Source organism: Saimiri boliviensis, chromosome 1, assembly GCF_048565385.1.
Source record: "Saimiri boliviensis isolate mSaiBol1 chromosome 1, mSaiBol1.pri, whole genome shotgun sequence".
NCBI lineage: Eukaryota > Metazoa > Chordata > Mammalia > Primates > Cebidae > Saimiri > Saimiri boliviensis.
In genome coordinates, this window is record NC_133449.1 from 122,323,464 (window position 1) to 122,349,621 (window position 26,158).

Consider the following 26,158-nt stretch of genomic DNA (forward strand, 5'->3'; position numbering starts at 1 on the left):
CTCCTCAGTAGCTGGGACTATAGACATGCACCACCACACTTGGCTAATTTTTTGTATTTTTTATAGAGATGGGGTCTCACCATGTTGCCCAAGCTGGTCTGGAACTCCTGGGCTCAAGCAGTTCTCCTGCCTTGGCCTCCCAAAATGCTGGGATAACAGGTGTGAGCCACTGTGCCTGGCCATTCGCTATTTATTGATCCCTCAATATGTGTCAAATGTTGCTCTAAGAGCTTTGCATATATTAAGCTACTAAATCTACCAGCAATGCCACGCAATGTCAATAGCTCCATGTTAGAGATGGGAGAGGCAAAGGGAGGGCAAGCTCCTTGCCTAAGAGCACAGCACATGATTTTTTTTTTTTTTTTTTTTGAGACGGAGTTTCGCTCTTGTTACCCAGGCTGGAGTGCAATGGCGCGATCTTGGCTCACTGCAACCTCCGCCTCCTGGGTTCAGGCAATTCTCATGCCTCAGCCTCCTGAGTAGCTGGGATTACAGGCACGTGCCAACATGCCCAGCTAATATTTTTGTATTTTTAGTAGATACGGGGTTTCACCATGTTGACCAGGATGGTCTTGATCTCTTGACCTCGTGATCCACCCGCCTCGGCCTCCCAAAGTGCTGGGATTACAGGCTTGAGCCACCGCGCCCGGCCACAGCACATGATTTTTAAGTGACAAACAGAATTTAACCTGCACGGTCAGGCGCCAGAGATTGGTATGTGATAACTGCAATACACTGTCTCCTACTGAATTTGCTGATAGATACCTAAGAGCTAGTAAACTGAGGAAATCAAAGTTTTAATTAATAGATAACACCAGGTAAAAGGAGGAACACTTATTGTGACTAAAAATGACGCAGGGGAAGCGTTCCCAAATTGGGCAATATACTTTCTGTACCTGTTTCCCCATGTGTAAAATAAACTACTCCGTCTAGCAAACTCATACTTAGCCACCTCACTGAAAAAAAAAGTATTTCATGTGCATACACAACTTAAAAAGTTAAGGGCCAGGTGTGTTGCCTCATGCCTCTAATCCCAGGATGTGAGGGGTAGAGGTGGAAGGATTGTTTGAGTCCAGGAATTTAAGACCAGCCTGGGCACTACAGCCAGACTTGGGAAAGAAAGAAAGGAAGAGAGAAAGGGAGAAAGAGAGAGAAAGAGAAAGAAAGAGAGATGATAATTGTAGAAAGCAGAATTTAAAAGTCAACTTCTAGCAAGGATATTTCTCTTTTAATTTATGTAATGAACTTACAATAGACTTAGTTATTTTAGTTTCTCTACTGTTATTTAAATTACAAATCTGAGGCCGAAGTGGGATGATCCCTTGAGCTCAGGAGTTCAAGACCAGCCTGGGCAACATAGCGCGACTCTGTCTCTACAAAAAATTTTAAAGTTAGCCAGGAATGGTGAGAGCCTGTAATTCCAGCACCTTGGGAGGCTGAAGTGGGAGGATTGCTTGAGCCCAGGAGTTGGAGGCTGCAGTGAGCCATGATTGTGCCACTGCACACCAGCCTGGGTGACAGAGCAAGACCTCAACTTAAAAAAAAAAAAAGAAAGAAAATTTATGTTTTGATGTATTTATGTATTTATGTACAAACTCAATTTCAACACCAAAGTCAAGGTTCATCCATTCATTCAACCAACAGCAATTGAGCATCTTCCATAGATGCCAGGCACTCTTGGGTACTCCAGATACATATATACCAAGGATTCAGAATGGCGACTCAAAAGTTTGTGATTTAACAAAGAAGCTGGAAAGTTATCTTTTACATACATTATTTCATTTCATTCTTCTAGCTATTCTGCAAGATAACTATCTAACAGGCCTAAATGCAATTAAGGTTTAGAGAGAATAAGTCACTTGCCCCAGTGGCTAATAGAGGAAGTGGGACTGTAATCCACGTTGATCTGCCAAGCCTGGGGCTTGTGGACCTGAGCTCTCTCCCCTGCCAGACAGCATGAGGCTTGATTGGAAGCACCCTCATCTGTCAAGATCAGCTCTCCACCGTGTACTCCTGGAACACGATTCCTGTGTACTACGCTAGCAATCAGGCAAGCAAGAGAAGCTGACTTTGATTAAACCGAAAACCAATTATTTAAAGGATACTGGGGACTTCAGGATTTTGGAGAGGTCTAGAGAGACTGGTTCAAAGCTAAAGTACCGGAAGAAAACCAAGCCCATCTTACAGAACTGGTTGCATGAAGAAACTGATGCCACCACTCCTGAGCGCCGCCGAGTGCCTTGCCACGGAAACACAGCTTTAGCACCTCCCTACATGCCTGGGTCCCAAATGCAGAGGAGCCCAAAGTTTTCTGGGTCGTCCTGAGATAGGATGGACTGACATAGCCAGCATGCCTCAAACTCAGCACAGGTGCTCAGAGGGAGGTGGGCAGGGCTACCACTCTGTGATTCTCTCTGCAGGATGTTCAATATATTTGCATGCCTCTTCTCCAATTAAATAAGAGGAACTGGACAGACAGAAACTCCCACTAACACCCTCCATCCCCCAAAGAATGTGAACAAATGTTGAGTGAAATGACAGAAAAGCAGGTAGTTTAACAGGTTTCTCTACTGCAGGGCCACTCGGGGCATTCATTCATTCATTCATTCATTCATGGCAGGGTCGTCCAGGCTGTAATGCAGTGGCACAATCATAGCTCACTGTAACCTCGACCTCCGGAGCTCAAGTGATTGGCCTATCCTGGCTTCCCAAGCAGCTGGGACTACAGGCAAGAGCCACCGTGCCCAGCCAAAATGGAGCTTTTAAGATGATTTCCTAATTTTAGAGCATGAGTAATCTCCAAGAGGAAGATGTGATAGTTCCCAAACACTGGTGATCATGGAACTTTTATTTCTGTAACAGGCTAAATACAATGGAAAAAGTGGTGCTGGTGGTAGGCTTTATGCTCAATTGCTTTTTCTCCTGTCCTCTACAAAGTCCCATTCATTTGACATTTTAAAACTATATATTTTTTAATATTAAAAAAAATTCCCCACTTGCCAAGGCTGACCTATCGTTTCCCCTCTTAAGAGGTTTATGGGTAAGCACAGGCATAGATTAAAAAAAAAAAAAAAAAGGCCGGGCGCGGTGGCTCAAGCCTGTAATCCCAGCACTTTGGGAGGCCGAGGCAGGTGGATCACGAGGTCAAGAGATCGAGACCATCCTGGTCAACATGGTGAAACCCCGTCTCTACTAATGGTGCAAAAAATTAGCTGAGCATGGTGGCGCGTGCCTGTAATCCCAGCTACTCCGGAGGCTGAGGCAGAAGAATTGCCTGAACCCAGGAGGTGGAGGTTGCGGTGAGCCGAGATCGAGCCATTGCACTCCAGCCTGGGTAACAAGAGCGAAACTCCGTCTCAAAAAAAAAAAAAAAAAAAAAAGCCAGGTGCGGTGGCTCACACCTGTAATCCTAGCACTTTGGGAGGCCGAAGCGGGCGGATTGCCTGAGTTTAGGAGTTTGAGACCAGCCTGGGCAACAAGGTGAAATCCCGTCTCTCCTAACATAAAAGGCACCTGAATCACCTACTAGGGGAACAGCTGCATTCCTCTTTTGCTTTCTTCTAGAGGCCATTTAAAAAATTAAATAAAATAAAAAATAATGTTAATAATAAAAAAAAGAAACCCTGTCTCTACTAAAACACACAAAAAATTAGCCAGGCATGATGGCATGTCCCTATAGTGCCACCAGCTACTTGGGAGGCTGAGGCAGGAGAATTGCTTGAACCTGGGAGGCGGAGGTTGTCATGAGCCAAGATTGCACCATTGCACTCCAGCCTGGACAGCAGAGTGAGACTCCATCTCCAAAAAAAAAGAAAAGTTGTGTTTCTCTGATTCTACTCCCTGAACTCTAGTTTTGGGACCCATATATCTCACCTGGGCTATAGCAGCCGCTCCCAACTAGCCTCCCAGGTCCTGCCCCTCAGTCATCACAAATGCAAATCCAGTCACTTCCTTAACTGAAAACACTTTGATGGCAATGAAAACATTGCCCTGGTGAAAGGCCATGCTCTGGTTCCTACTTCCTTCCTGTTTTCTCTCTTGCCACAGTCCCCCTCCAAAACTTCTCCCCCTACTGGCAACACACACCAGATGTTTGCTAATCACCTACTTTGGAAAAGCTGGTCTGGCTGAGTCCTCTGCCCATGGGCTCCTGTAGCATCCTACACTTTTACTTTATTTTTCATAGCACTTAAACCACATAACTGCTTGACCTCTTGACCACTCGTCTGTACTCCCCACCAGAGAGCAAGTTCTGAGGTTCTGAGAGGGCAGAAATTCATTTTTTTTTTTCAACAGGGTTTCACCATATTGGTCAGGCTGGTCTTGAACTTCTGACCTCAGGTGATCCATCTGCCTCAGCCTCCCAAAGTGCTGGGATTACAGGCATGAGCCAACCGGAAATTCTTCATTTTGCTTTTTTTTTTTTTTTTTTTTTTTTTTGAGACAGTCTTGTTCTGACACGCTGGCTGGAGTGCAGTCACACAAGTCATAGCTCACTGCAGTCTTGACCTCCTAGGCTCAAGCAATCCTTCCACCATAGCATCCTGAGTAGCTGGGACTGTGGGCACGTGCCATGCCCAGCTAATTTTCTCACACATGAATACCCAGCAAAAACACTTGTCACATAAAAGATGGTCTATAAAGTGATGAACACACTTTAAAATAGGGTAACAAATATTCTTTTTCTCAGACTGGCATAGCAGGTATCAGTGGCACACTAAAAACATCAGATTTTAACATGTGTTCCATGATGAAGCAGACAAGAGGTGCTTCCTATCTTTGGTGGGAAAAAGGGGGAAAAAAAAAGAAATTATACTTACCTTTGGTAAAATCATAGACGAAAGTTAGAGTCTGAAGAATGAGACTCAAATTTCTACGGTTTCAACAGGAAGGGAGGGAGAGACACCTCTGTTGCTGAGGGCAGGACATTTGTCAGTTAGGATTGTTAAATCTTTATAAAACGCCAATCAAGGATAGTTCTAAAGGACAAAAGAGCGTCTCCAAAAAGCAGCACTATCAGATGGTCACAGCTTTAATGTTTTCAGTGAGGGTGCTCAGGAAAACACCTAACGCCACTTTCTGAAGGAGAGGTCAAATATCCTCTTTGCCTTTAGTCCAGTTTTCAGGAGTGTGCTTGTTCAAAAGATTAGGTGAAATTTCCTCACGGTTATCTCAACTAAGATGTTGACTTTGTGCACAGTTGTAACAATTACTTTTTGTGTTTTTTTCCCCCCTTAAGGATTTGGTTTAACAAACTTACTGAGCACTGACTCTGCAGCTAGGCACTATTTAAGTGCTTTACATGAATGAACACTTGGACTTGAAATAAGCCTGGAAGATTAGCATTATGCCTGTATACTAAACATCACCTTGCTGTACCACAGAAATTGGTACTATGCTTATTTAATAAATGAGGAAACTAAGTTGCATAATTAACGTAAAGTTACAAAACTACCAAGTAGCAGGTCTGAGATTCAAATCCAGGCAGTTTGGCCTAACAGTCTACATTCTTAACCATAATACTATAAGGGCTCTTGGATTAATAAATTCACCTCACACACATACATAAAGATCCACTTAATTTGAGTGAAGATTTGAGCTTTGGTGCTGGCTCTGTCTTTTTAATAAGTTGTGGGGATTTCATGTAAAGACACTTTCCAAATGGGAGGCCATCTACTCCTTCTGTAAAATTAGATGATTGGTTTCAGTCAGTGACCTCCTAACAGTGTGCGAGACGGGATGAGAAAGTAGAGGTGGTGGTTAGACACTAATATTACAAGGATCTTAGGGCCATTCCAAACAGACTCTTTAGGAAAATGAGTTGTTATGCTAAAAGTCAAGGTATGAAAACTCTCTGGACAGTAACAGCTTGTTTTCTCATGAAGCCCATGAACTCCAACTAATGTGGCAGCTGGAATTCCCCTCCAAGTGCATGCATAGACACCCGTGGGTTTTCCTAGGGAAGGAGTAAAGTCTTTTCTGAAACACTCAAAAAAAAATCATGACTCCAAAAAAGATGAAGGGCCTATCAAATACTTTCTCAGCTTTATGCTCTTGGAGGAAACTGGCAATCCAACTTTGTAAAGAGCAATATGATAAAACCTGTATTTTCTGATTAAGAGCCAAGTGTCATGAGACTATGATGAATAAGACATTAAAAGTAATGATAACTGGCCGGGCGCTGTGGCTCACGCCTGTAATCCCAGCTCTTAGGGAGGCAGAGGTGGGAGGACAGCTTGAGCCCAGGAGGTCGAGACATGCCTGGGCAATATAACGAGACCACGTTCTTTAAAAATAAAATAAAATAAAATAAAAATGTAATGATAACCTAATGAACTGGGCACCTACAAGTGCTACTTAAAATTTGCTGTCTTGGACACAGAGCTAAAGCAAAATACCTCATCTGCAACTAGTTTATATCTGATACAGACAATATGCTTTAAAATTTTTTTCAGAGTTATGAACTTACAATAAACCAAAGAAAAAGCCCAATCACTAGTTATATATAAAGTATTTATTTTTATGCACATATTTACCTACAAAATTTACAGAAAATAAAACAAAGCAGAATATATAGAATATCCTCTTAAGACTTCTTAGGAACAGAGGTTTTATTGCTGCAGTTCAAAGAATAAAATTTTATACATGTGAAAGCTAAGACGAACACATTTAAGTTAAATGGCAGCCTTGTTAAAAAGTTTTTTTATCTTGTTATTGAATTTTCAGCTTTATGTTAAATGAAATTTAAAAGATTGCTCATGAAATAATTTAAACTTTTTCAAAATCTAACAAACAAGTAAAAGGCACCTCCAGTACTTTAAAATATTTACAGCAATCCCAATAGTTTAATTTTAAGGGCTATTATAGTACACGTGGCTATTATGCATACATAGTATGTCAGTAACACTCTCTAACCAGTGAGAATTGTACACTCCAGTTTGTGGCACTGCTCTCAAGTTATTCTGGTGATGGCATAGGATGATCAATGACACCAGTGCGACAGTGTGACAGTGTGACAGCCTGTCTACCGCAGTGTAAAATCCAGTTATCTAAAACAATGACTATCAAATTCCCAGACAATACATAATTTATAAGTAGACTTGTAAATTCACAAGCCTTTAGGGCGTTTTAAAAATTATTAAAGAGGCCGGGCGTAGTGGCTCATGCCTGTGATCCCAACACTTTGGGAGGCTGAGGTGGGTGGAGCATGAGATCAGATTGAGAACATCCTGGTCAATCTAGTGAAACCCCATCACTACTAAAAATACAAAAAACTTAGCTGGGTACAGTGGCATGCACCTGTAGTCCCAGCTACTCGGGAGGCTGAGGCAGGAGAATCGCTTGAACCCAGGAGGTGGAGGTTGCAGTGAGCCAAGGTTGCACCACTGCACTGCACTCCAACCTGGCAAAAGAGCGAGACTTGTCTCAAAAAAAAAAAAAAAAAAAAAAAAAAAAATTAAGAAATATAAAGGGTATTTAGCATTACATGAAAACAATGAACTAAAAATATAACCACAATAGTTGCTGGTTTAACAAAAGGTGTTTCTCAAAACATCTATAATTTCTTACAACATAATGGAGAGTCTTCCTCAGTCTAAGCTGAATCCAATGTTTTTCCTGCAATATGATATAAGAATGAAAGGCACACATAATAGCCAGTTTTAAAGGGCTGTGGGGATGGCAAGCAGATGTTCCTGAAATACTGGTGCAGGAGAACAAAGTCCACACAACATTTTCCTCTTTGTTTAACATTGGCATTGATTTGCTATTTACAGTAGTTTGCAAAAATACATTATAAAAACTGAATGAGGTTCTGTTTCTAAGTTTAACTTAGTAACATACATACATACTTCATCTGCAAATATCTTTGCAGGATCTGAAGTACTAAAGTGACACTAATACTGAAACACAGGTAATCAAAGGTACCAAAGCACTGATAACGTGAGTCACCATCATCAAGACAATCTGGGTAAATATTGCACACTTCTTGTCAGTTGCTGCTATGACCTTTACATATCCAACCGCAAAAGGAATCCTTTATGGCTTTTTGCTGTATCACTTATTTGAAGAAAGGCTGTTTTAAGTCTCAAAAATGAGTGAAGATTGTCATTGAACATGAGGCCTAGGTTTCAAAATTAATTTTCCTGTCTGAAAAATGGAAAGACAAAATTTTTTCAATACGTAGTTCTAATAAAAATACCACTGCTTATTTATAAACCTTAAAAGGTATGTGCAAAGAATCAGAACCCTTCTTTATAGTCAAGATTAAACAATTAGTAGTTATGTTTTCAAAGCTTCCTTTGTGTGGAGCTTCCTTCCGAGTTCTTTCTTTTAAAATACATATATACATACATTTTTTTTTTCTCCTCTATTTTTTGTAGAGATGGGGACTTGCTATGTTGCCCAGGTTTGTCTCAAACTCCTGGACTCAAGCAATCCTCCTGCCTTGGCCTCCCAAAGTGGTGGGATTACAGGCATGAACCACCATGCCTGGCCTCTTTATTCTAATTTCTGTAATGAATAGGTATTACTTTTTTTTTTTTTTTTTTTTTTTGAGACAGAGTCTTGCTCATCACCAGGCACCAGGCTGGAGTGCAGTGGTGCAATCTTGGCTCACTGCAACCTCCGCCTCCTGGGTTCAAGAGATTCTCTTGCCTCAGCCTTCCGAGTAGCTGGGACTACAGGCGCACGCCACCACGCCCAGCTAATTTTTATATTTTTAGTAAAGACGGGGTTTCACCACGTTGGTTAGGATGGTCTCGATCTCTTGACCTCGTGGTCCACCCGCCTTGGCCTCCCAAAGTGCTGGGATTACAGGCGTGAGCCACCGCACCCGGCTGTATTACTTTTTTAATGACTTTTTAAATTGAAGGTTAGTACACTTTTATAAATAAAATAAGCAAATCAAAATAGAAGCTACTTATCAAAATTGTAACACACCCTTATTATACACTGGTACGTAATAGTTTTTAATTTACTTAAAGATAGAGTCTCACTGTCATCCAGGCTAGACTGCAGTGGTATGATCACAGCTCACTGCAGCCTCAAACTCTTGGGTTCAAGCAATTCTCCTGCCTCAGCCTCCCAAGCAGCTGGGACTACAGGTGTGCACCACCAGCCTGGCGAATTTTTACATTTTTTGTGGAGATGGGTTCTTGCTAATGTTGTCCAGGCTAGTCTCAAACTCCTGGACTCAAGCAATCCTCCTACCTCAGCTTCCCAAATTGCTGGGATCAGAGTCATGAGCTCCCATGCCCAGTACCTGCTGTGTCCAGTTCCCCATGATCTATTTTTTTTTTTTTTTGAGACGGAGTTTTGCTCTTGTTGCCCAGGCTGGAGTGCAATGGCGCGATCTCAGCTCACCGCAACCTCTGCCTCCTGGGTTCAGGCAATTCTCCTGCCTCAGCCTCCTGAGTAGCTGGGATTACAGGCACACGCCACCATACCCAGCTAATTTTTAGTATTTTTAGTAGAGACGGGGTTTCACCATGTTGACCAGGTTGGTCTCGATTTCTTGACCTTGCGATCCACCCGCCTCGGCCTCCCCCCCATGATCTAGTTTTAAAAATACAATAGGTTCACATGTCCATAGTCCACAAATTAATCTACGACTCTATTTACAAATAACAGTATAGCGTATCACTTGATAAATAATGGTAGTTTATAAAACCAATATCCAATGAGCCATTTTTGGTCAATAATAAACCACCACTGAACTCTACTGAATCTAAGATGCTTCAGTTATAAGATGTATCCTCATTTTATGCCATTAAGAAAGGTTAAATTGTTACATCTGCCAATTTGTTAGATCTCATTAATTATAAGATGGATCTCAATGGTAAAAGTATCTCAGAATCAATGCCATAAAGTATATTCCCACTATTAATTCCACAGAGACAATTTATTGTTAATAAAATATCTACCTTTCTAAAGCCAAAAATTTCAGTTTTCATGCAGGTCTATAATTTTCTAACCAAAAAAATACTTACATCATCACAAGACATATTGTATTCTGCTAACACCGTTCGACATCGAGCAGCTATACTGTATACATGTGGTCAAAGGAAGATTTCTCATTTCAAGAGTAAGCTTTTTCTTTTGAGATGGAATCTTGCTCTGTTGCCCAGGCTGGAGTACAGTGGTGTGATCTCAGCTCATTGCAACCTCCACCTCCCAGGTTCAAGCGATTCTCCTGCGTCAGCCTCCCAAGTAGCTGGGACTACAGGCACAGACCACCATACCTGATTAATTATTTGTATTTTAGCTTTGCTCAGTGGCAGTATCGTAGCCAATGAGGTTTCTCCGAGGCGCAATTATTGCTAATTGAAAACTTTTCCCGATACCCCGCTATGACGACTTGAAATACAGTCGGCATTGGCAATTTTTGACAGTCTCTACGGAGACTGAATTAAAAAAAAAAATTATTTGTATTTTAGTAGAGATGGGGTTTCACCATGTTACCCAGATTGGTCTCAAACTCCTGAGCTCAGGAAATCCGCCCACCTTGGCCTCCCAAAGTGCTGGGATTATAGGCGTGAGCCACCATGCCCAGCAAGAGTAAGCTTTTAACCATTACCTAGATCAAGAAAGCACTTTAGAGAATGAAACTTAATCCTTGGTAAAGGATACATTGATGGTGCAACTACTCTCTTGTGTATTCCAGCAAAGAACAAGCCTATTAGAGTGATACAGCTAATGGTGAAAAATGGATGATTCCATAATGATGTGAAGAAGGACACCTGTAAAAGAAGAGTTGAAAATATAAAAATGTTAAAAATCTTAGGATGGCTGATTCCTACCTCCCCTCTTGTACATAAATATATATAATGTTTTTTATCATCTACTATGAAGATTTGAAGACTTCTAATAATCTTAGTTCTCTGTATTGCTGGGTTGTAAAAATAAAAATATATAGGCTTCCTATCTTCTATAAAACAATATAGCAGTATTCCCTCCACTTATTTCAAATACTTGAACCATTAAAAATCCATTCCTGTAATCAAAAAACAACCCTATCAGAACTATTTACTGAATTCTGCACTCATGAGTGAAGATGAGGCCTCTGGTCTCAGTGAAAACACAAATCAAACATGAGTTAGTTATAGTCCCTGTTTTTATTTTTTTGAGACAGAGTTTCACTTTCACTCTTGTCACCCAGGCTGGAGTGCAATGATGTGTTCTAGTCTTACTACAGCCTCTGCCTCTGGGGTTCAAGTGATTTTCCTGCCTCAGACTCCTGAGTAGCTGGGATTACAGTCACCTGCCACCACGCTTGGCTAATTTTTGTATTTTTAGCAGAGATGAGGTTTCACCATGTTGGCCAGGCTAGTCTTGAACTCCTGACCTCAGGTGATCCACCCACCTCAGCCTCCCAAAGTGCTGGGATTACAGGTGTGAGCCACTGTGCCCAGTCTACTTTCCCTGTTAAAAAGCTTCCTTAAGAGTTGAATGCCATTCATAACCTGGTCCCACTCTAATTTTCATCTCCTGTCATATTTCCACATATACACTGCCTTGTTCAACTCTCTCCCTCCACCTGGCTAACTCTTACACGTCCTCCTAACACTCAACTCCAGCATCACCCTTCCTCCCTGCAGAGGCAAAAACAAATTTGGCCTTGAAGCTACTGAGATCTAAATGACCACAGGACATTCAAGCAGGGAAAAATTATTAGTAGCTATCCATAAAGAACTAGAATGAAAGAGAAAGAGCTGATTTCAGATCTGGACCTATCAAATGATAGGTCAACACACAAGTATAAGAACATGTAGAGGGATAAGGGTCCAGGATCCATGAGTGGAACAAGAGTAGGCACCAAGTGGAAATGTTGACTGGAGAAACAGGAAAGACAAGCATTTAGAGCCCCTGTAGAAAGAAATCAAGTGGATTAGTAACTAGATAGGAGCAAGAGAATCAAGGTAAGCACATCCTCACTCCACTCGCACACCAGATGTTTCAAGACAGAAGCACCCAGTAGATGACCCAGCATGGTATGGTACTGGTTACAGAAGTTTGTCAGATGAAGAAATGAGAGGCTGAAAACACTAGGAAAGAAGCTCCCAGAAAGATGATGACCCAAGGAAAAGTTAATATTCCTGAAGAATGTCTTCTTGAAACCTGAGGCCGGCCAGCTCTGTTGTGTGTGACCTGCACAAGGTTAGCATATACAGTGCTTTGTGTCTTAATTTTAATTAGGTCAGTCTGTTTCAGCCTTCTGCCCTCCATGGCAGTACTTCAGTGCAGCAAAACAGCACTTGTCTCCAGACCAGGCATTCGGGTACTTCCGGTCTGCCATATTCTTTCTTTCTCTAAGTTCTTCCAGCTAGCCACTGGCTTCTGAGTTTGCAATTCTTGTTACAGATACAATTGCTGGTTAAAAGTCCTGTCAGGTTTGGGGTTATTAAATACTGAAATATAAAGAGCCAACCCTTAGGTGAATAGTTATATTCTCACCTAATTTAGAAAATTATATTAGCTGCATAGTTTTGGGCCTATGTCAAATTATATTTAATTCTGTGTTTTATTAAGATCTCAAATAGCTGAAATCAGCTTATATTTTTCCCAATTAGAAGTCAGACTCATTTCCCAAGATGGATCTTTTTCAATCTTCTTGCCAGCCTCCTTCCACTCTTCCCCTAAAGATGACTACCGAGTGTAGCCTTAAGATCAGATTTTTATAAATGAACACACAAGAGAGTTTCCTGTCTGCCACAAAAATCTTCTATTAACATAAAATTCCATCACCAATCTCCCCTTGCTTCCTATCCTTTTATATATCTCCATCTCGGCAGATAGTTAGGGAGACTATATGCGAAATAAACCCTCTGGCTGTTGGAACTGCCATGGAGACTGATGACAGAAGCCTTCTATTAGGTTTTTCTTCTGTATAACCTAAAAGGTACAAATAGAGCTACTGAAAGTAGTCTACTTAATTGCAGCTTAAAGCAGAGAGGGGATTTTTAAGATCTGTGAAAATCACATCATTATCCCCTAAATAAAACTGCACTGAGGGAAAGAAACTTCACTGAAAAACAAGACTACTCTAATTTAAAAAACCTGGAGTTTGAAATTAAGGCACAAATTAGTAGAAAGAGGTAGAAATTTGAGAAACACGCTATCAGTTTTCATCAAAGGATGCTTCAAGGAATATATGAAGTTGGTTATTGCATTTGGTATAGGGATATTCTTGCACAGTGCCCGGTGGGAGATCGCTCAGTGTTTTCTATATTAAACTTCAGGCAAGACATTCTTTTCAGAGATAAATGCTAGGAAAGAAAAGCTTTGCTAACTCAAGGATCTTCACAGACAATGAAAATCACAGATTTAACTGTGCCTTCACTGATTAGGTAACTCAGAGAGTAGTTTGTAATTCACTTGTGGCTACTATGCTGGGCTATATGGCCTATATAGCAGTGAGCTGGTCTCCTTTCTGGTTTTGACTTCATGGTCCAACTTGTTTTTATCTAGTCCTGACTTTACTGCACTTGTATTTTGCTATTTTATCATATGTGTTTCCTGTAAAGTCATCTCCCGTGCTTTACAGGATGAAAAATGGTATAACTCACAGAAGAAAATATCATTTTATAATTTTTTTTCTCTCCCTCTTTTTTCCTGAGACAGAGCCTCGCTCTGTCACACAGGCTGGAGAGTAGAGGCACAATCATAGCTCACTGCAGCCTTGATCTCTTGGGCTCAGGTGATCCCACCTCAGCCTCCTAAGCAGCTGGGACTACAGCATGCGCCACTACACCCGGCTGATTTTTAAATTTTTTGTAGAGATGGGGTCTTGTGATATTACATTGCCCAGGCTGGTCTTAAACTCCTGCCTTGGCTTCCCAAAGTGTGGGGATTTTAAGAGTGAGCTACCATGCCTGGCCTATTTTAGAACTTTTAAAATTTGCACTGACACTAAATGAACAAAGCAGAATGAAGAGAATACTCACACTGAAGTAAAAGTGAGAGATGCAAATATATGTAGAAATGATAAATTCAGAACTGAATGACAAATAATGAAATGTCTGAGAAAAAATAGCATTTCTTAGACCTTTTTCCTTGTAAAGATACTTAATTCACAACAACTAGCCAAAATCTTCCTTAAGGAAATTAATAGAAGACATATTTTTAATAGGACAATATCACTAATAGTAGTAATAGGTAGTGTTTGAATACTTTATCATTAACAAAGCACTGCAATATCCATTATCTCACTTAATTATGCTAATGATTTTAAAACAAAACTTCTACCTTTTGTGTCTCAGGATCTATTAACCAGTTCCAGGCACCAGTAGCCGTACAGACAGATACCACTATAAGAAGCACTGATGAAAGATAAACATGAAATTAGTAAGCAAATACACGCTTAATATGTGATAATATCACCACCAGTTCCTACTAAATGACAACCGAAGAACTGAGCACTTTATTAAATGGAAAATGCACTAACTAGATTCAGAAATTGGGAGGCTTGCCATTCGACTTCAAGGAATTCTCTTAAACACTGTGAACCTTAGTAATCAAGGATACTCGTTCTCTCATTATTTGGTCAGAACTTATGAAGACCAATGAAATTAAAAGCAATTCGATGGTGACACTTCAGTAGAAGAGTCTATGCTATGTAACTGTTCACTGTGCTTAGCGAAGACTTTGCAGATCTTATAAACTCAAATTAAAAAAAAAAAAAACAAACAAACTCATTTTCTAATGTAAACAAATCATCAAAGACTCCTTTCTGGATGTACTGAGAGGCCTGACTAAAGGATTTTGCTTTGCAGATGACTGCCCATGGTTAAATTAAAGTCAGTGCAGGAAGTGTGGAGCACATTAGTTAGTATCAGATTTTCTTTAAGGGACTTAGTAGGGTAGAAATTACTGCCAGTAAAACTTAGAAAAGGTCTTTCTCTCCACTGAGCTAGAATGATTTTAGAAATTCTAAATAAATTATAAGTAAAACTTGAGAACAGTATTAGTAAAAAATAATAAAGGGGCATCAAGACCCAGTTAATATTCTGGAGATGATGACAGTTGCCTTTCAGGTAGGATGCACACATTTTTCAAATGTGGAAACAAGTTTCCAAGAGCAACAGAAATATAGCAAATATAGAAATATAGTAAAACCTTAATTATCTAGAATTCCTTGATGTACTTTTAGAAGATGTAAACTAAAGGGGGAAAAAAATCTCATTTTAGGTATTTAATAATGGGATAAAAATATCGAAACCATGTTCTGAACCCAGAACAGACTGGACTCAATTTCTTAACAATTCTCTAGTTCCAGAAATACATGCTCTATATTATGCATGTATGTTTTAAAAAAATAAGCAATTTTAAAATCAATTCACTAGAAAGGACTTCATACACATGCTTTATTTGACTGGTACATTAACCTAGTAAGTGCTAAGACCATGAGTCAGAGAAAAAGTAAAGTCTATTTATTATATTACATTTTATAAGATAGGGCGGTATCATATACATTTTAACAGATTTTCAAGTAACAGTGAAACACAGATTTTGGGGATAATTCCTAAGTAAACCAGAGAACCTAAGAAAATCATTATCTGTGAATTCTGAACAACAAGAATTCTCATAGCATACAATTAAAACTTTGCAAATAAATAAAAATTACACAAAAAATCTTGTGAGACCCTTAGCTTCAATAGTGCTTTTTTGGTCCAGCAAACTGATTTACACATTTACACTTTGAAATAAAGTCAATCCTTAACGTGTGCTACTATACTTCCTTCTTGATAGGAATTAAATTTCAATAATGACCATCCAATAAATTAAAACTATTTGGCCAGGCACGGTAGCTCATGCCTGTAATTCTAGCACGTCAGGAAGCTGAGATGGGAGGATCACCTGAGGTGAGGAGTTTGAGACCGTCTGGCCAAAATGGAGAAACCCCATCTCTACAAAAAAATACACAAAAATGAACCAGCTGCGTGTGGTGGCGGGTGCCTGTAATCCCCAGCTCTTTGGGAGGATGAGGCAGGAGAATTACTTGAACCTGGGAGGCTGAGGTTGCAGTGAGCTGTTCAATAACAAAAACAAACGAACAAAAACCTATTTCAAACACCTACTAGCAAAGCATTTTGTTTGATGATCTCATGGCTTGTATATTTGCCCACATTTCCTATATATTTCCATGGGCCAGTAATCCCTGTTCAAATTACATTTTGTAGCACTCATAATACTTGTGAATAGACAGTAACAACGTGAACTTCTGTTTTAGGTTAGGCTTCAAAGTAACACGATTATACTGTTAAAAATCAACTAAGGGTAATTTTGTAACTTTTTCAAAGATACATTAAATAACCCGACTTGACTTTCTTTCTTTCTTTTTTTTTTTTTTAAACACAGGGTCTCCCTCTGTTCCCCAAGCTGGAGTGCAGTGAACATTGTTCATAAAGCCTCGACCTCCTGGGCTCAAGTGATCCTCTCAAGTTGCTGGGACCATGGGGTGTGCCACCATGCCTGGCTACATTTTTTTTTTTAATTTTTTTTTTTTAAGTAGCGATGGGGTCTCCATCTTACGGAGACGAGTCACTGCGTCCTGCCAATATGACTCTTCTTACTAAAACTTTATTCCAATAGTTTGCAGGCAAATTACAAAACTGCTAAACGGGCTACAGAAATTTTTATTAGGTATGTCTGCATCAACGTCGTAATAGTTAATTTAAAATTTTAAATATATATTTTTTACCATTTATTTATTTATTGAGACGGAATTTTTCTCGTCACCCAGGATGGAGTGCAATGGTGTGATCTCAGCTCACTACAATCTCTGTCTCCCAGGTTCAAGTGACTCTTCCGCCTCAGCCTCTCGAGTAGCTGGGATCACAGACGCACAACACCGTGCGTGGCTAACTTTCTGTTAGACGGGGTTTCACCGCGTTGGCCAGCCTAGTCTCGAACCCCTGACCTCAGGTGATCCGCCTGCCTGGGCTTCCCAAAGTGCTGGGATTACAGGCGTGAGCTATTAAGCCTGGCCAAAATATGTTTTTTAATGGAAAAATATAAACAACCACATGAAATAGACTGTTCTTTTGAGAAAGCCAGTTATAATTTCCTTTTCTTTAAAATTTCTTCATAAGGCATCGTTTACAATGTTAAATTTATGCAAATATTGTACACAAAAGCAAATCATTCCCACATAAGGTTAAAAGTATTGTTAGTTTTCCCTTAAGATAGCATTCAGGAACTTACTTCTCCAACGTCCAGTAGCAGGTTGCAAACAATGAATATATTCAGTAAGTCTCCTCTCAAAAGCCTTGAGATCTAGGTAGAAAGACGTCAATTTTCTAATTAGACACTCTTAATCGTCTGACAAAATGTCAGAGTGTCTAACATTAAGACGACGTGTGAGATACTCTTAACTGTTTCACGTCTTACACAACTTCCATGTATCACTGCACTGCTCATTTACTCTGACAGCTTTTTAAGCACCTGACAAAAACATTAAGCTTCTTTAATTCCACTCCCTCATATAGGAAAACTTGTTGATTCACTTTTAGAAGCTTCATAAAATGGTATGGGGAGAAATCAGCAGCAGCCTGAGCCAGAGCCAAAAGGGAACATTTTGAGAGTTGCAAATAAAATTAAAATGAGGTCGAGTTTTAGCTCTCTGGGAACCAAGAACTTCCTATTAGAACCACGTAGTGCCTAACATCAAAGTCTTCGAGGTCTACTTGACTGCAATTACCTGCCTCGGATTTTCAGCTCTTATATTTAATTAATGGCTACGCCGTCTGGCGTTACTACACTTCTTGACACTGATAGCGGGTGGGTGTGGAAAGACATTCCCCGTGCCCCCTCTGAAGGGCGTACAGGTGAGCTTCGTGGCACCCAGGCAGCGCCTGGTTCTAGAAGACGGGCGTCTAAGCTGCTCGCTCTGAATGAGTGGTGTGCTTTCAACTTTAAAACACCGAGCAGCACTTCCCAACCTCGGCAGTTACCGGAAACCACCGCAGGAATCAGGGATACGACTCGCTGGGTTGCGAGAATGAAATGAAATGAATTAGCAGGCTGCAATGCACCAAGTGTAAGTCTCTGCCAACGAATAGAAAATAAAAATAGAAGCTGGCGAGGAGCTCGACCCTCTAGGCTTGAGAGGACGGAAGGAGCTGAGGCGCCGCCCCTCGCGTCTGGCCAGGTACGGCCGCTCCGCGCCCCCCAGCTCCGGGCCCCGAGCTCCATCCTCCGCGTCCTCCTCCCGGGGCGGGGGTCTTCGGGACGCCGGCCCCTCCGGAGCGCCGCCAGCTTCCGAGAGGAGACGTGGGACGGGCCCAGGCGGCCCACCCTACCTTCCGCCTGCTCCAGCGAGTTCATGTCGGGCGGCAGCTAGGGTCACCGCTGCTGCCCTGTCCGCATCGCAGCTTCCGCGGCCCCCGCCCGGTCTGCAGAACCAACTCCCACCTCTAACCGCTCCCCGCTTCCCCTCCCCGTCGCACCGCCCCTTGCCTAGACCCGCTACGCTCATTGGACACCTCTGTCAGACCTCCAACTAAGATGGCTTTCTATTGGCTTTCTTCTGCACCGGCCTCTGAGCCCAGCGTTGGACGGTCAGCCGGAGGGACCAAGAACTGCCGGTGGCAGAGCTGGCGTAACGCTGGCGCCGCCTCCTGCCCCGGGGAGGAACTGCAGCCCTGCGGAGCCAGTTCATTCATTTACTCACCGTTCCCCGCTTGGTTCTTAAATTCCTCAAATATTGATTGAGCGCCCACTACCTTCCAGGTATTATTCTCGTCGCTAGCGAAGGATACAGAAATCAGAGCTGGTTCTGTTCTCAAGGACCTCAAGGAGAAATAAAACCTGTACAGAACTAACCAGAACCTCAAATAACCAGTTTCCTTAATTATAGTATCCTAGATAACCAACCCTTTAAGTAAACACTTCTCTCTTGGTTACTTTCTTCTCACATAACCCAACTTTCATAATTCATAAATGAGGCAAAGTATAAGCTCAAATACCTATAACTTAAAAAGAGCTCTGTAAGGAATTGACTACATTTATATTTGATTACAAGGCCTTCTTGTTCATTTATTCGTGGCATTCATTCATTCAAACACATTTTATTGCTTAACATTCTAGACACTGTATTGATACAGGTATGCGCCAGATAGACAGGATTCCTGCCCACAAAGAGGAAGGGTTACAGCAGGCAATAAACATGCAAATAAGTAATTGATTTCAAATAAGAATAGTTCTGTTAAAACAGAGATCCCGGCCAGGCGCGGTGGCTCACGCCTGTAATCCCAGCACTTTGGGAGGCTGAGACGGGTGGATCACTTAAGATCAGGGGTTCAAGACCAGCCTGGCAGCGATGGCGAAATCCAGTCTCTACTAAAAATACAAAAATTAGTCCGGTGCGGTGGCACATGCCTGTAGTCCCAGCTACTTAAGAGGCTGAGGCAGGAGAATCACTTGAACCTGGGAAGAGGAAGTTGCAGTGAGCCGAGATTTCGCCAGTGCACTCCAGCCTGGGAGAAAAGAGCAAGATTTCGTCTTAAAAAAAAAAAAAAAAAAAAAAAAAGAAAAGAAAGAAAGAAGGAAATAAAGCCTGGCTGGGTGTGGTGGCTCACATCTGTAATTCCAGCATTCTGGGAGGCTGAGGCGGGTGGATCACTTGAGGTCAGGAGTTTGAGACCAGCCTGGGCAACATGGCAAAACCCTGTCTCTACTAAAAATACAAAATAATTATCCAGGCATGCGTGGTGGTGCATGCCTGTAATCCCACCTATTTGGGAGGCTGAGGCACAAAAGTCACTTGAACCCAGAAGACAAAGGTTGCAGTGAGTCACTGCACACCAGCCTGTGTGACGAAGTGAGGCTGTCTCAAAAAATCAGAAACAAAAAAACCCCAGAGATCCTAAGATTAATGGACTAGATTTTTTGTGGCAGTAACATACATATCACCTGTTGCCCCAAAAACCTACTGAAATCTATTTTAAAAAGAATTAACCCTTTTAAAGTATACAATTCAGGCTGGGCTCGGTGGCTCACACCTGTAATCCCAGTACTGTGGGAGGCCAAAGGTGGATCACCTGAGGCCAGGGGTTTGAGACCAACCTGACCAACATGGCGAAACTCTGTCTCCACTAAAAATACAAAAATTAGCTGGGCATGGTGGCATGTGCCTGTAAGCCCAGCTTCTCAGGAAACTGAGGCAGGAGAATCACTTGAACCTAGAAGGTGGAAGTTGCAGTGAGCCAAGATGGTGCCACTGCACTCCAGCCTGGGTGATCAAGATCGTGCCACTGCACTCCAGCCTGGGTGATACAGCAAGACATTGTCTCAAAAAAAAAAAAAGTATACAATTCATTGTTTTAATTATATTTACAAAATTTTACAATTATCGTCCCATCTAATTCCGCAACATTTTCATCACCCCCGAAAGTATCCTGCACCTATTGTTAGTTACTCCTGATTTTCTCTTTCCCTGGCAACCATGATTCTACTTTCTGCCTCTGTGGGTTTACATATTCTGAATGTTTCAGGGAAACATACAATATATCTTTTTTTTTTTTTTTTTTTTTTTTTTTTTTTTTTTAAGACAAGATCTCACTCTGTCACCCAGGTTGGAGTGCAGTGGTGCAATCTCGGCTCACTGCAGCCTTGACCTCCCAGGCCCAAGCAATTATCCCATCTCAGCCTCCTCAATAGCTGGGATTACAGGTGCACACCACCATGCCAAGCTAATTTTTGTATTTTTTGTGGAGATGGAGTTCCACCAGGCTACAAATGTGTTATCTTTTGGATTTAGCTGCTTTCACTTAACGTAATGTTTTCAAGGTTTATTCATTTTGTAACATTTCAGTATTTAACTCCTTTTCATTGTTGAGTCATAGTCCATAGTGTATTTACATTATCTTTTGTTTATCCATTCATTATTTGATGGACATTTGAGTTGTTTCCACTCTTCGGCTATTATGAATAATCCTACTATGTACATTCATGCACACGGTTTTGCTTGAATGTATGTTTTCAATTCTCTGGGATATATGCCTAATGGAAGAATTGCTGGTTCATATAGTAACTATACGTTTAGCTCATGCTCACCTTTTTCAGGAACTGCCAAACTGTTTTCCAAAGTGGCTGCACCATTTTAAATTCCTGCTAGCAATATATGAGGCATCCTTATGAAATCCTGTGGTTTTGTCCTTTTTTCTATTGCTGTGACATATTACACAAACTCATTTCCTGATGCTAAACTAACTGCGTTCCTTGGATAAATCACGCTTCATTACGGTGTGTAACACTTTTGATATGTTACTGAATTTGATTTGCTAATGTTTTTTGAGGATTTTTTTTTGTCTATGTTGATAAGAGATAATCATTTTTTTTCTCTTTTCTTTTTTGAGACAGGGTCTCACACTGTCACCCAGGCTGGAGTGCAATGGTGTGATCTTGGCTTACTGCAATCTTCACCTCCTGGGTTCAAGCAATTCTCATGTGTCAGCCTTCAGAGTAGCTGGGACTGCAGGTGCACACCACCACACCTGGCTAATTTTTATATTTTTGGGTAGAGACAGGATTTTGGCATGTTGGCTAGGCTGGTCTCAAACTCCTGACCTCAAGTGATCTGCCCACCTTGGCCTCCCAAAGTGCTGGGGTTACAGGCATGAGCTGAGATATTCATATATTTTTATTTTTGTTTTTGTTTTTTTTTTTTTGAGATGGAGTTTCACTCGTGTTGCTCAGGCTGGAGTGCAATGCTGCAATCCTGGCTCACTGCAACCTCTGCCTCCTGGGTTCAAGCGGTCATCCTGCCTCAGCCTCCCAAGTAGCTGGGATTACAGGCATGCACCACCACACCTGGCTAATTTTTTGTATTTTTAGTAGAGATGGGGTTTTACCATGTTGGTCAGGCTGGTCTCGAACTCCTGACCTCGTGATCTGCCCATCTCAGCCTCCCAAAGTGTTGGAATTACAGGTGTGAGCCACTGAACCCAGCCAATATTCATGTATGTTTAAAGTGATGGTGGTGAATATCAACCTGCCACAGTATTTCTATTCAATTGAATACATTTAAAAGAATGATGCAATGGACTAGGCGTGGTGGCTCATGCCTGTAATCCCAGCACTTTGGGAAGCTGAGGTGGGCAGATCACCTGAGTTCTGGAGTTGGAGACCAGCCTGGCCAACATGGCGAAACTCTGTCTCTAGTAACAATACAAAAATTAGCTAGGCATAGTGGCATATGCCTGTAGTCCCACTACTCAAGGAGGCTGAGGCAGGAGAATCGTTTGAATTGGGGAGGCAGAGGTTGCAGTGAGCTGAGATTGTACTACAGCACTCCAGCCTGGGCAACAGAGTAAGACTCTGCCTAAATAAAATAAAATAAGAAAAGAATGATGCAAGGGCTTTCTTTCCAAATGTCAGTATCTGCAATTTGCCAGAAATTACATTTTTACAAATATTCAAACCCACGATGAAAATTTGTGATGTCACTTTAAAAACACGTGACATGGCATATAGCTTGTCAAAATTATTTTACAAGGTACAGCAAGAGGAACTCTCCAAAGATCACTGTCACTGTTATAGTCATTTTAGGGAGACCCCAGAGGGTTCTGAGCAGGAGAGCCATGTAATCTTTCAATGTTTTACAAAGCACTGTTGTGTGTGGATACAGAGTGGAAGCTGGAGGCCAGCTAGAGGCCATTGTAGTCATCAAGCCTAAATGATGGTGTCGGCCAGGTAGTAGTGAAGGTGATGGGAAGTGATTCTTTGTTGTTGTTTTTGAGACAAGGTCTTCCTGTCACCAAAGCTAGAGTGCAGTGGTGTGATTATAGCTTACTGCAACTTCAACCTCCCAGGCTCAAGTGAGCCTCCTACCTCAGCCTTCCTAGTAGCTGGGGCCACGCCCAACTATTATTTTTTTCAGAGACAGAATCTCACTATGTTGTCCAGGCTTAAATGTTTAATATATGTTGAGGGTAGAGCTAATAGGGTTTGCTATCTGATCTGATGTACCATGTGAAAAGAGAGAGAAAGAATGTAACTCCAGCTACAGGATTCGGAGCCCATCAACTCATCTACTCGTCTATAAACTCAGCTCTAAAATGAATTTGATAGCACCCCTTGACTCATAGAGCTGTTGTTGTGTTGTGAGGTTCAAAGAAGATTTGATGCTCCTAAACTTTAAAAGGCAGTGTGGCAACCCCCTAGTAAAAGATAACCAACTTTTGCTATTTTATAGGCTATCCCTCTCAGCAGCTGATCTTCACCTTATTGCTGTTTTAAGGGTCATTAGTGTTTTGTCTTCTTTTGTTTTTACACTAAACTCTACCTTCATAGACGGCAGCAGGGAATCTTCAGATCTTTGCAACCTCAGCTCATACTCTAGTGCCTGGAACACATCTTCCTTAAATACGTGTTACTACGTTCTTGCCAAATCCCATTGATATGAAGTTCTAAAATCTGTTCCTTTTCATCTCCTCAACTATCTCATGGTCCAAATTCCTTAACCTGTGAGACCCTATTTTCCTTTCCACCTCCCCTATGTCCCCCAGTCCCTCTATCCATAAATGTGGGTGCCAATGACAGGCTAATAACATGCACCCTTTCAAAAGCATGTTCAACATTTCTTTTAACACAGTTGAGAAGGAAGGGTAGAGGCAACCCCCCAGGTAGCCCTTACTGTTCCCTCTGTTGTCCCAAGCTCTTGCTAGAAACTTGCACAACCCCGTTAGGCAAACAAAAGCCCTGTAGTCAGCAGAACTGTCCCTTTTGAAGGCAGGCGAGCAAAGCTTCCACTTACAATGCTTTGCAACGTCCTATTCATCAGGCTGTCTTCACTCCTCACCTCCCCAGGATCTAGCCCAGGAGAGCCTGTCATATAACAGATGTTCAATAGCCATCCTCTAAGCACTGCTGCGTGCCAAAGGGAAATGTGATGAATTAGACTTGGAGATGGAGAAATGGAACATTGAGCAAGAAGTCAAAAGGGGTGGTTTGACTTAGGGTTTAAATTCAGGCTAGGACAATCATGGTGAGATCCGGGCAAACTGATTTTTACTTTCTCTGTTGTGAAATGGGCCTTGAGGACTTTCAAACTTTCAAACTTTTTTTTAACTGAACTCTCAGGCACATGCTTTGTACTGTGGTGAGAACACCGTGAGTATGCACACACACCCACACGCGACTGAAACAACGGGTCATGAAACCACGCACCCTACACCCTCACTTCGCATTAAGTTTCTTTTTAGTATTTAATTTTAAAAATTATTTTTATTTAGGGTCTCACTCTGTCACCCAGGCTGAAGTGCAGTGGTGTGATCTCTGCTCATTGAAACCTCTTCCTCCTGGGCTCAAGTGATTCTCCCACCACAGCCTCCCCAGTAGCTGGGACTACAGACACACACTACCATGCCCAGGTAACCTTTTAAAATACATTTTGTAAAGACAGGGTTTTGCCATGTTGCCCTCACTGGTCTCAAGCTCCTGAGCTCAAGAAATTTGCCCATCCTGGCCTCCCAAAGTGTTAGGATTACAGGCATGAGCCACAGGGCTTGGTCTGAGTTAATTTTTAAAAAAAAGTCATCATGTCCCTAACAAATATATACAGCTACCATGTACCCACAAAAAATTTTAAAAATAATAATAATAGTCATGACTCAGTACATAGATTTTACAAACCTCTCATAGATTTCGATCCACTGTTTAAAAAATGTCACATGGGAGGGAAACAGGAGGTAATGCATGGAAAGAGTATGGGCCCAAGGAAGGCAGCCTGAATGGAAAACTGAAAAATGCTATAGTAGAGGAACCTGCAAAATGACGTGGTGGGGGCGCCAATGAATTCTGCTGGCAAACGGGAAGGAGGCAGGTTGAGGATGAGTTAAATACACAAAGTACCAATAGGGAAAAGATTCCAGTGCTGCTTAGAACCTTCTGAGCCCTCATCTTCGCACAGCTGGATTCTTCTCATCCATCTTTTAGTTCTCAGCTCAAATGCCTCTGCTTTATGAAGCCCTCCCAGAGCATGAGCTCCTGCTAACCTTCCTTTTTCTCACTGTATCCTATTACTGTTACTTCTTCCGTAGAACTGTCAACTAAAGAATCATGAGGTTCATAAATTTGGGGAGGAGAGCTTTATTTCTGTTTGTTTATTTTTGAGATGGGGGTCTTGCTCTGTTGCCCCAGCTGGAGTGCAGGGATGCAATTATAACTCACTGCAGCCTTGAACTCCTGGGGTCAAGCAATCTTCCTGCCTCAGCCTCCTGAGTAGCTAGGACCACAGCCACATGCCACCATGGCCAGCTAATTTTTATTTTTATTTATTTATTTATTTTTTTGGTAAAGACAGAATCTCACTATGTTGCCTACGTTGGTCTGGAACTCCTGGGCTCAAGTGGATTACAGGCATGAGCCACTGTGCCCAACCTGGAGAGGTTTATTTCTTAGAAAGGTTTGGAGCCTGCAGACTGGCCATCCTGATGGGCTGGGAAGCATAGTCTCTGGCAGAGACAAAAAGCAGGTACTTTGAAGGAGATAAGGGTGAAACAGGAATTTATGCCAAACGGATTGGCCAACTATACATACTTAACATGTTATAGGAGAAACTATGAATATTCAGGAAAGAGGGGTGCACCCATGCATAATAAACAATCATGTATGTTACATGGGTCACAGGTTCACTTTGGGGTAGAGACTTAACATTGAAATGCATTGCAGTTAGACCCTTTATGTCAAAAGGTGAAGCAGAGAACATAAAGGCACTCAGTGTGCAGCCTCTGTAAACTGGCTAGGACCAGTCTATGGTGGGTGGTCTCTCATCAGAAGAAAGTTACTGAAATCAGTCTCTTGTCTAATGAAAGCAGGAGTTATGGCTTGTGGAACAAAGGGATTAGCGAGTCAGTGACTGGTAGTTGGTAAGCTGCAATTGTTTCAATATTGCTTGTTTAGCTGCTAGAGAAAAAAAAAGAGCATTGTGGCAGTTAGAACATAGTTTATTCTTTAAGTATCTGGGTGAGTGACTTACCCCTTGCCTGGCAGGGCCTTAGGTACCAATAAGTTATTTAGTGGTGATTTCTGAGATTTTGGTCATGACCCGAGCAGTGTACGCCGTACCCAATGTGGTAGTCTTTTGTCCCTCACCACCCCCACCCCTCCCCCCAAGTCCCTGAAGTCCATTGTATCATTCCTATGTCTTTGCATCCTC

At 41.7% G+C, this 26,158-nt stretch overlaps 1 protein-coding gene and 1 non-coding gene across 2 annotated transcripts; one reads left to right on the forward strand and one right to left on the reverse strand.

The window, feature by feature from the left end:
* Positions 1-6,494: 6,494 nt before the first annotated feature.
* CNEP1R1 (CTD nuclear envelope phosphatase 1 regulatory subunit 1) lies at positions 6,495-18,429 on the reverse strand. Its single transcript, XM_010347827.3, has 6 exons — positions 18,300-18,429; positions 17,203-17,274; positions 14,245-14,318; positions 10,630-10,739; positions 9,990-10,044; positions 6,495-8,148 (listed from the first exon to the last, which is right to left on the reverse strand). Exons 1-6 carry the CDS (start codon positions 18,322-18,324, stop codon positions 8,107-8,109), a joined length of 378 nt encoding a protein of 125 aa, XP_010346129.1. The 5' UTR covers positions 18,325-18,429; the 3' UTR covers positions 6,495-8,106.
* Positions 10,263-10,403, forward strand: LOC120361881 (U4 spliceosomal RNA). The gene has a single exon (XR_005577932.1). It is a non-coding gene; the product is annotated as a U4 spliceosomal RNA (small nuclear RNA).
* Positions 18,430-26,158: the final 7,729 nt, after the last annotated feature.

Coding starts and splice junctions, on each gene's coding strand:
- CNEP1R1 (XM_010347827.3), bottom strand. CDS start 18,324: ATGAACTCGCTGGAGCAGGCGGAAG. Junction 10,045..10,629: donor AGAGTAGTTGCACCATCAAT/GTATCCTTTACC, acceptor ACATGTATACAG/TATAGCTGCTCGATGTCGAA. Junction 8,149..9,989: donor ACAATATGTCTTGTGATGAT/GTAAGTATTTTT, acceptor TCCATTTTTCAG/ACAGGAAAATTAATTTTGAA.